The sequence below is a fragment of the Procambarus clarkii genome, chromosome 4 (assembly GCF_040958095.1).
Source record: "Procambarus clarkii isolate CNS0578487 chromosome 4, FALCON_Pclarkii_2.0, whole genome shotgun sequence".
Classification (NCBI taxonomy): Eukaryota; Metazoa; Arthropoda; class Malacostraca; order Decapoda; family Cambaridae; genus Procambarus; species Procambarus clarkii.
In genome coordinates this window covers 1,625,839-1,637,566 of record NC_091153.1, presented here as the reverse complement: position 1 = coordinate 1,637,566, position 11,728 = coordinate 1,625,839, and the positions used below count along the sequence as shown (strand labels likewise).

Genomic DNA, 11,728 nt, shown 5'->3' with positions numbered 1-11,728 from the left:
AAGAACAAAGCATTTGGCCCGTAGGAGAAAGGAGATACCCACAAGACTAGAATACAAGTCATTAACAAGCATGCAAGTATAATACATAATACATGCAGACATATATATAATCCAAAAAAATGTCAAATTTACGTACTTATTATTACATTACAAATATCCAAGGTTTTGAAGACACGTTTCCTCTTGCGCCCAACGAGTGAATACTGAGACCAGACCCCATAGGTCCCTATCCTCCTCATCATTCGTCTCACTGTGTCTCCACAGCTTGCACCGCCCATTTAAGACAGCGTCTGGACCTGTTAAAATAATGCATAAGCTGTAAGGTAATAGAGAATAATATATATCTTTCAATCTCAACATTAGATTTTCTAATTTCCAACTGTATTAAATAAATAGCATTAAAATATTTTCCTTCTTAACTATTACAAAAATCAACGAATTTGAGTAACTTTTGCTTTTGTTTTATTTGTACCTTAAACATAACACTGAACAATCAATTATGTGCCACCCCACCTTCCTTCATCTGCAAAAAAACTAATCAAAAGACATATGTACAAAGCTAAAAAAATTCAGCAACACTTACCATACTCAGGCTAAAAGAATTAAGCAACACTTACCATACTCTTTTTATATTCACTGTTAACTTTTAGCTCATGTGACAGACTTTCCACCTGCTCAACAGTTTCAAGTGGGGATGGAAGAATGTCTTCCAGGATTGGTATATCTCCATGTGTTTTTGACATATGGGTTTCCGTCATTTTGACAATATTCAGGAATTTTGCAAAAATAATGGCATTTACTATTTTTAAAAGATTATTAGCAAATTTACAGAAATGGTGCATTCGGAAGACAAAACCAATTTTTCACTTTTGACAATTGAGCACCTGCTACATCCAGATTCTAGGGAGGAAAGGAAGGACGATCTTACTGGATCCCATAGCCTCTCCGAGGCACAAACCAGGCTTTTACACAAACCCCCCCCCCCCCTGCACCCGAGCTTTTTAAAATAGTAAATGCCACTATTTTTGCAAAATTATTACGAGATCTATTATTCTAGAGAATAATGCATATAAATGCATATATGCATATAAATGCATATATGCATATAAATACAAAAGTAAATCAAATCTTATCCTTGTATAATATACAAGCTGATGTGAGATCCCTGTCTACAGGTGGACTGGAACTATTATCCAGTAGGCAGTCTACTGTATTTTATCAAACCGTTATTAGTATAATAGATCTCGTAATAATTTTGCAAAAATAATGGCATTTACTATTTTTAAAAGATTATTAGCAAATTTACAGAAATGGTGCATTCGGAAGACAAAACCAATTTTTCACTTTTGACAATTGAGCACCTGCTACATCCAGATTCTAGGGAGGAAAGGAAGGACGATCTTACTGGATCCCATAGCCTCTCCGAGGCACAAACCAGGCTTTTACACAAACCCCCCCCCCCCTGCACCCGAGCTTTTTAAAATAGTAAATGCCACTATTTTTGCAAAATTATTACGAGATCTATTATTCTAGAGAATAATGCATATAAATGCATATATGCATATAAATACAAAAGTAAATCAAATCTTATCCTTGTATAATATACAAGCTGATGTGAGATCCCTGTCTACAGGTGGACTGGAACTATTATCCAGTAGGCAGTCTACTGTATTTTATCAAACCGTTATTAGTATAATAGATCTCGTAATAATTTTGCAAAAATAATGGCATTTACTATTTTTAAAAGATTATTAGCAAATTTACAGAAATGGTGCATTCGGAAGACAAAACCAATTTTTCACTTTTGACAATTGAGCACCTGCTACATCCAGATTCTAGGGAGGAAAGGAAGGACGATCTTACTGGATCCCATAGCCTCTCCGAGGCACAAACCAGGCTTTTACACAAACCCCCCCCCCCCTGCACCCGAGCTTTTTAAAATAGTAAATGCCACTATTTTTGCAAAATTATTACGAGATCTATTATTCTAGAGAATAATGCATATAAATGCATATATGCATATAAATACAAAAGTAAATCAAATCTTATCCTTGTATAATATACAAGCTGATGTGAGATCCCTGTCTACAGGTGGACTGGAACTATTATCCAGTAGGCAGTCTACTGTATTTTATCAAACCGTTATTAGTATAATAGATCTCGTAATAATTTTGCAAAAATAATGGCATTTACTATTTTTAAAAGATTATTAGCAAATTTACAGAAATGGTGCATTCGGAAGACAAAACCAATTTTTCACTTTTGACAATTGAGCACCTGCTACATCCAGATTCTAGGGAGGAAAGGAAGGACGATCTTACTGGATCCCATAGCCTCTCCGAGGCACAAACCAGGCTTTTACATAACCCCCCCCCCCTGCACCCGAGCTTTTTAAAATAGTAAATGCCATTATTTTTGCAAAATTATTACGAGATCTATTATACTAATAACGGTAAATAAATAATAAATAGTAAATAAATCAAAATCAGTTACATTATTTTATCTTATTCATAGCATAAATGTTCTCGAAGATTACTAAAAAGAAATTGAATTAGACTACAGCAAATTGGCAAACTTTACCTTGTATCTGTTTCCACCGAGTTTGTTTGGGGCGTTCTTCAACATATCAGCAATACTTGTCTCAACATCTCTTTCAGTTGCATTAGTGTGGGTGTTGATACAGGCTTCTGGAAATTTATAAGAATTAATTAATATATATAATTATAATTCACTTTGCTATTCCCCATTCCACAGTCCTCTCGTCCTTCCCACTTCCCTGTCCCCACATCATCCCCACTATTCCCACTTCCCTGTCCCATCGTCCTCCTTACCATTTTCCCCTCCCCTGTCCTTCTTCCTCCCCCACCATCTCCCATTCACCTGTCCCTTTGTCCTCCCCAGCATTCCCCTGTCCCCACCATCCCCAACTCCCCAGTCCCCTCGTCCTCCCCACCATTACCCTCTCCTCTGTCCCCTCGTCTTCCCCACCATACCCCCCTCTCGTCCTCCCCACCATTCCAAACTACCTCATCCGATGCATTCTATAATGGTCTGATGCTTCCATCAGAAAATTGGGAACATCAAATGATCTGATATTCCCATCACTGAAAAATAAGAACAGCTAAAAAAATGAAATGAAAAAAATAAAAAAATAAACTATACTCATGAAATGAACAGTATGGTAAACAACACAGCTCAATTTCAATGCAATGTCACACAAAATTATTAAATCGAAATGAAAATAAATTGAAATCTATGAAAATTCAAATTATCAATACAATCGGAAATATTGAAATAATATCGCAACATAATATAGTGTGGGTTGCTCTTACGTGCAACAGACGGTGCTGTTTTTCAAAAAAGGCATGGTTTTACCTGTCACAAGTGTGGCATCTATACTTATACTCACGAAATGAACGGTATGGTAAACAACATAGCTCAATTGCAATGCAATGTCACAATAACATTTAATAACAATAATAACAATAACATTTAAATATACTTTAAGATATAATCTAGAAGAAAATAAGAACATTGAAACGGTTCATGAACTCGATTTCAATAAAGGACACTATGGGGAACTTTGAAAAACAGTTAATGAGTATAATTAGACAGACTTGTTGCTAGGCAGAGGAGTAAATAATGAGATATATGGCAAATTTTGCAAAATATACGGCACACAAACATTCATACCCAAACAAAGCAAAATGCTAGGTAAGAACAAAGCAGTTGGCCCGTAGGGGCCAACTGCTTTAGAATTGCTTTTAAAACTTTAAAAAAATTCTAAAATTCTAAAAAATTCTAAACTTTAGAATTGCTTTTAAATACATAGGTCAAAAAGTTTTAAAAGTTTTAAAAGTTTTTTAAACCTCTCGTGTATCATGAGTGTGTTAAAGCATCAGATGGTGCATTCAGATGATGAATATTACCTAGTTCCTTCATCTGGGAAGAATGAACACATATTGGTGCATTCGGATGATAAAAACTAACTACTGTAGTTTAATTGATCAACAGACTGTATATCATATGCAGACTGTATGTGGATCTGCGGGCCACTCCAAACAACAGCCTGGTGGACCAAGCTCCACCAGGGCTAAAGCACAAAGTGATATAGATGTGATAGAGAAACTAGGTCAAATGGAGGAGTAGGTCTGTATATTAAACAGCACCTGACGTGCACAGAGCTACTAAACTCAATGTGGTGGTAGAGTGGTGGGGGGGGGGGAAACATTGCAGAAAAAAACAAAAATACAATTTGGTCAACAAAACAGCATTGTTTAAAATAGAAGACATGGGTTGTCATTTTGGGGGTAAGGTAGGTTACATTGAGTTAATTAGTTAGTACTTAGTTTTTATCTTAAACTGGTTGGGAGAGGTACAGTGTTGCTGTGCTGGTGAAAGAACACCTAAAGGTAAATTAAATAATGATTGCGAATCCACAAGAAGTTGACATAATATCGCTAGAAATCTGCAATCAGGATGATAAACTTTCCTTAAAGAATTTGACAAACACTTGCTGATAGGACATGAAGTAAATGAAATGTATGTCAAGTTTTGTGAAATATATGATAAAAGCACAACAAAATTTGTACCAAAGGAGAGATGCAGAACTAGGAAAAGGGGTTTGTTCAACAGAAATTGCGAGAGGGCCTGAGACCCAAACACACACAAATGGAATCAATATATAGCAAGAGGCCAAACCCCCAAACATACAAGCGATGCAAAGATGCGAGAAACAGCAGCAGCATTAAGGAGAGGGACTTAAGGACCATAAATAAAGTGTGAAAATAAACTCGAGTAAATTTTTTTAACTACTCTCGACAGTGAAGAAAAACAAATATTCAGACGATTTGTGTTAGAATCATTAATCTTACACTTTCGGTCATATTCAACAACACAAATACATACACACACATTCCTGTTGCTGTAGCAAGTGAAGAATTACACACACAGATCACAATAACGTGATGCATCAAATGAACAAATCCACAAGGGCCGTGACGAGGATTCGAACCTGCGTCCGGGAGCATCCCAGACACTGCCTTAATCGACTGAGCTACAACAGGGTAAAAGGGTTGAAACCGAAGTTCTACTGAACTTACTGGATCCCATAGCCTCTCCGAGGCACAAACCAGGCTTTTACACAACCCCCCCCCCCCCCTGCACCCGAGCTATGTCAACAGGCCGTTCTCCCTCTTCGCCCTTCCGAATGCACCATATCAGTAAATTTTTTAATAATCTTTTAAAAATAGTAAATGCCACTATTTTTGCAAAATTATTACGAGATCTATTATTCTATAGAATAATGCATATAAATGCATATATGCATATAAATACAAAACATAAATACAAAAGTAAATGTAAATAATTTTACCTTGCACCTAGATCCACCAAGCCTGTATGGCGCGCGTTTCAGTACTTCGGAAATCTAGAACTATCTTGAATCTCTAATCTGCAATGAAACAATACATATTATTGCACTTACCAAAACATGGATGAATGTAGAAAATACAGAACTATTAGCTGAATATCAAATAAATGGATTTAATCTATTTCACACAGATAGATATATTACACCGTGTATATTAGGTAATACCTAACATACACGCCTCCACACACACTACATTTGAAATGTAGTCTCAAAAAGACTACATTTCAACAGCAAAGATTACTCCATAAAAAAATAATTAAATTATTGACCAACATGAGAGAGGGTTAGCCAACATGAGGGTTGTGTTGATTGCCTGAAAATATTTAAATTGTGTAATGTATTGAATGGCATTTTTCAAGTTACAACATTTTTTAAATTACTGAACTAGGTTCTAGGCTTTGCTAGGCTTAATTCAATTATTACAGATAAGCCTAACCTAGCCTAGAACCCAGTGGGTTTTCTTCCTATTGGGGAGTGTTGTACATGCCTCGCCTCCACATACACACTAGCACAGCCAGGCCTCGCCTCCACATACACACTAGCACAGCCAGGCCTCGCCTCCACATACACCAGCACTGCCAGGCCTCGCCTCCACATACACACTAGCACAGCCAGGCCTCGCCTCCACATACACCAGCACTGCCAGGCCTCGCCTCCACATACACACTAGCACAGCCAGGCCTCGCCTCCACATACACACTAGCACAGCCAGGCCTCGCCTCCACATACACCAGCACTGCCAGGCCTCGCCTCCACATACTCACCAGCACAGCCAGGCCTCGCCTCCACATACACCAGCACTGCCAGGCCTCGCCTCGCCTCCACATACACCAGCACTGCCAGGCCTCGCCTCCACATTTAAACCAACCAAGCCCACAAATACGTTAACATGGACCAGCATTACACCGTCTAACATACTCTGTCAGATGTAACAACTAAATTTGTGAATTCAAGACCAAATCTATTGTATAACACAGTGTTAGTACGAGAAAAACATTACTTACATTCGAAGCCGTGTTTTAAAATGGCGGCGGTCTTGTACTGACGCTCCAAACTGTGTGTTCGTTTGCGTATGATGAACGTGTGACAATTTACTACAACAATTATTTAATTATTCTTATTCTTTATTTTAATATTTTTAGGGTACATGAAATTTCAAACTTATTTGCACACAATAATATAATTGCATTGTCATAACCTTTATATATTACGGAAAATACGATGACATGAACGAAGTCAAAGTGAAGTTGAAGTCAAAGTCATTCGCCGAACGTATTAGTCATTTTTTTTCATACATACATAGTTGATTTACAAACATAATGTTGGATTTATAGATAGAGCTAGTGCATACAATACCTGAAGCCACTATAGTAGGCCTATATAGCATTTCAGGCAACCGGGCAGTATATATGGACCCCTTACTCAAATCTCTGAATATGTTAGATATTAAGTCCCTGCACATACTCTCATGTGTATTTTATATATATAAAACGCTGCACTGTAATGTCAATCCTGACCTTAAAAGCTTCCTAGAAGGTTGTAACAGATCCCATGAGCACCACACCAGAAACAAATACCTATTTGATATTCCAAGAGTACGACTTAGTCAAACTAGAAATGCTTATTACAAATCAAGAGACCTCGAATGTGGAATGACCTTCCCAGTTATGTTAAAAACTGTACCTCTCCCAACCAGTTTAAGATAAATAAAGATAAATTTATAAGTTAAGAAAAATTCCACAAATCAACAACCCTGTTACTGACCCTGTATTTACCCAAGTCTTTCCTAAATCTAAACTTATCCAATTTATACCCATTGTTTCGTGTTCTATCTTGTGTTGACAATTTTAATACCCTATTAATATCCCCTTTGTTATATCTATTCAGGAAATTGTGGTTGATCTCGAACCCATTGATAATGTGACGACTTATACAGAATTTTGTAACTATATCATCAAGATTGTAACCAGCTTAGCTAAATGTAGTGTGGGGTTCAGTCCCTAAGCCCATATATGTGCCTCTCTAACCATTTAGGTTACAGGGCAAAAACATAAAAACAAAGGTAACTGCAGAAGGCCTATTGGCCCATACCAGGCAGCTCCTATCTATAACAGATAAACACTAAGTACTACCTAATTAACTCAATGTAACCTACCAACCTAACCCCCAAAATGTCAATCCATATCTTTTATTTTAAACAATGCTGTTTTGTTGACCAAATTGTATTTTTACTCTTTTTCTGTCATGTTTCTCCCACCCCTGTTTTTTCCCTTTTTTCTTATTTTTTCTCAACATAATTCATACTTTAATTATGCGGATCAGGACATCACCTGATCAAACACATCAAACATCGTTTGACCACCATCAAACACACACATTTCGTGTGTGTTTGACGCTCACTGATATGTACCAGCGTTGTTTTATATATGGTGCTATTCTATCTTACGCTTTGTTGCTCTTTTTTACCTACGGGCTCATAGAACATTCTATTGCGAAAACATTGGCACAAAAATGAATGACGTACATACAATAATAATGTCAGGACAGTGATATAATTATAAACTTTCAAAGCACTGTATCGCCCATGTGTCGTCTTGTCACCAATACTGGGTAACAGTTCCGCCACTTCCCACACTCTTGCGGGTGGGCAGCGACCATTATTCTACGTTTATATTCATATCACCGTGTTGGGAATTTCATTGCGAGTACATTGATACCAAAATTAACGCTGTAGGACAAGTGTGGAAGTGATAACAATCCCAAGAGTAAAAACATTTTGTTGCTCTTGGGCACTCACGGCGAGTCATCTACGTAGGTATTTATTGGGTGCTGGTATTCATATAACTTTTGGTGACCGTTTTTGCTGATTTTCTTCTAGAGAATGTTATTGCGAACACGTTGGTACCAAAATGAAATACATAGCTCGAGAACTAAGGTCAGGAGAGTAAAAAGAGTATACACATTTTTGTTTTGACGCTTAATTAAGGTTATTGTGAGTACTCATCGCCTGCCTAGAAACTGGAACTAGTAATTCCATCTATCATACATATCCATTGTTTCGTGTTCTATCTTGTGTTGACAATTTTAATACCCTATTAATATCCCCTTTGTTATATCTATTCAGGAAATTGTGGTTGATCTCGAACCCATTGATAATGTGACGACTTATACAGAATTTTGTAACTATATCATCAAGATTGTAACCAGCTTAGCTAAATGTAGTGTGGGGTTCAGTCCCTAAGCCCATATATGTGCCTCTCTAACCATTTAGGTTACAGGGCAAAAACATAAAAACAAAGGTAACTGCAGAAGGCCTATTGGCCCATACCAGGCAGCTCCTATCTATAACAGATAAACACTAAGTACTACCTAATTAACTCAATGTAACCTACCAACCTAACCCCCAAAATGTCAATCCATATCTTTTATTTTAAACAATGCTGTTTTGTTGACCAAATTGTATTTTTACTCTTTTTCTGTCATGTTTCTCCCACCCCTGTTTTTTCCCTTTTTTCTTATTTTTTCTCAACATAATTCATACTTTAATTATGCGGATCAGGACATCACCTGATCAAACACATCAAACATCGTTTGACCACCATCAAACACACACATTTCGTGTGTGTTTGACGCTCACTGATATGTACCAGCGTTGTTTTATATATGGTGCTATTCTATCTTACGCTTTGTTGCTCTTTTTTACCTACGGGCTCATAGAACATTCTATTGCGAAAACATTGGCACAAAAATGAATGACGTACATACAATAATAATGTCAGGACAGTGATATAATTATAAACTTTCAAAGCACTGTATCGCCCATGTGTCGTCTTGTCACCAATACTGGGTAACAGTTCCGCCACTTCCCACACTCTTGCGGGTGGGCAGCGACCATTATTCTACGTTTATATTCATATCACCGTGTTGGGAATTTCATTGCGAGTACATTGATACCAAAATTAACGCTGTAGGACAAGTGTGGAAGTGATAACAATCCCAAGAGTAAAAACATTTTGTTGCTCTTGGGCACTCACGGCGAGTCATCTACGTAGGTATTTATTGGGTGCTGGTATTCATATAACTTTTGGTGACCGTTTTTGCTGATTTTCTTCTAGAGAATGTTATTGCGAACACGTTGGTACCAAAATGAAATACATAGCTCGAGAACTAAGGTCAGGAGAGTAAAAAGAGTATACACATTTTTGTTTTGACGCTTAATTAAGGTTATTGTGAGTACTCATCGCCTGCCTAGAAACTGGAACTAGTAATTCCATCTATCATACAAGAGGAGCCACACATCTATGGATCATCCAATAAAATCAGCAGACTTCTAGATGTTACTACTGCTCGGCTTAGACTCGGTTACAAGTATCTCTGGGAATTCTCATTATCTGCTGATGTAGACCTGACCAAATGTAAACTGTGTCAACAAAATTATTCGCACACCCTCCGTCACTATGTGATGGAGTGCGAAAAGATACATGAATTTAGAGACAATTCTATAACCAATGTTCCAGGGATGTGTCAATATTTCATTCAAAATGATCTGCTACCAGAAATTTTAGCCAAATATCCCCAGTTTGCTAACTGTAGATAACAACTAAGTGATTGTAACCTATCCACCGCTGCCCACTGGATGGGGGACGGTGTGCAGGACAAACATATAAATTTTGATACTAGCTCTCCACATATGTCAGTTGCTTAATTTAGAACCTGTACTTGAGGTCGATCTCGAACCCATTGTTGATGTGATGACTTATATTGAATTTTGTAACTAGCTCATCAAGATTGTAACTTGCTTAGCTAAATGAATTGTGGGGTTCAGTCCCTGAGCCCATTATGTGCCTCTGTAACCCTTTCCACAACCGCCCACAAGATGGGTATGGGGTGCATAATGGGGTGGGGTGTCTTGGCCAAACGTGCCACATCAAAACCACAAGTTGACATTGAATGTGAATTAACAATGAGACAAGTAAGATTTATACTAATACATTTATACTAACTCTGTTGAGCGTTGACCATTTATACATCAAATCTGTTGATGTGAGCACTTTAGTTTAGTCTGCCGTTTAAAGAAAAAAAGAGCATATCAATGGTATATCACAGAAAACGAATTTATCATAAACTAATGTATTTGTCTTATCATATTGAACTGCATTCATATTTTTAATATATAACAATATGAATATACAAATTTCTGTAAATCCCCTACCTTGTTGGAATCTGTGGAAATGAATGAGCAAATGTGCTGGCTGAAGGCGCTGAAGGAAACCACATTGGTTTCATTTTGGATACAAATGTCCATGGAAATTCAAAATGGAAACTAATTATATAGTTGAACCTGCAGAGACGAGTTTAAGAATCTGTGTTGAGAGTGATGGACACAGCCTTCACAATTATACTTCAGAGAATGTAAACATCTAAGAGTCATTAGAAATATGTGTAGAATAATAAACCCTACATTGTTTGAGTTAGGGAAAACACCATTTGTGATATATAGATACTATAGCTGTTCCTAAAGATTCACCCTTTTTTGCACCAGCAAGATAACATATAAGATTTTAAGAGTTGACGAATGTTAATATTCTTGTTTGATAAACTGTGAACTTGAGACATAGTTAATAAGAACATATTAACACAACAAAATGTTTTCAAAATCCTTAAACCCCCCTTTCCAGCAACTTATATAATTTATATAAATTATTTTAGAGAATAATACATAAATTATATATTTAAACATGATATAGTGTTTAGTGGAATGTATAAGGAGTCAAATTGTGTTAAAAAGAGCAATTTTTAGAAAATTTGGAAAAATACTTTTTTCTGTTCAAATTATAACTAAATGGATTATAAAGGTTTCACTCAGCCAATATATATCATTCACAATTTATTAATGAATTTTACAAAAAAACACCATAAATTTTATATTTAAACATGTAAAAACTATTTGTTTTACATTTGGAAGAAAATAATTGTAGAAAAACAATTTATAATTAAACCTTTGTGTTTGGATTTTTTGAGTAAAAGTTTCTCAAAGGCTCTCCTGCACCATTCTCAATGCAAATCATTCCCACACCTATGGCAAGAGATAGGCGAACGTTGTGTAGATGATTTGTGTTTGCTGGGTCGAACCTATACTCCCAGGAGCAACGCAACTGGTATGTACAAGACGCCTTAATCCACTTGACCATCACGACCGGACATAATGAGGTGATAGCCGAGGCTATTTGAACCACCCCACCGCCGGCACTCGGATAGTAATCTTGGGCATAGCATTTTACCAAATCACCTCATTCT

At 36.8% G+C, this 11,728-nt stretch overlaps 1 protein-coding gene across 2 annotated transcripts in view; it reads right to left on the bottom strand.

The window, feature by feature from the left end:
* LOC138371951 (uncharacterized) overlaps positions 1-6,502 on the bottom strand; it is a 7,967-nt gene extending 1,465 nt beyond the window's left edge. Inside the window, exons 1-4 of one of the 2 annotated variants that reach the window (XM_069336993.1) lie at positions 6,436-6,502; positions 5,375-5,452; positions 2,581-2,687; positions 137-296 (exon numbers count right to left, since the gene is read on the bottom strand). In XM_069336993.1, coding sequence (XP_069193094.1) covers positions 137-278 — 142 coding nt within the window. In that variant the 5' untranslated portion in view covers positions 279-296; positions 2,581-2,687; positions 5,375-5,452; positions 6,436-6,502. Of the gene's footprint in view, positions 1-136; positions 297-2,580; positions 2,688-5,374; positions 5,453-6,195; positions 6,213-6,435 lie in introns of those variants that run through there. The other variant, XM_069336997.1, reaches the window with a different exon arrangement.
* Between the last annotated feature and the right edge of the window lie 5,226 nt (positions 6,503-11,728).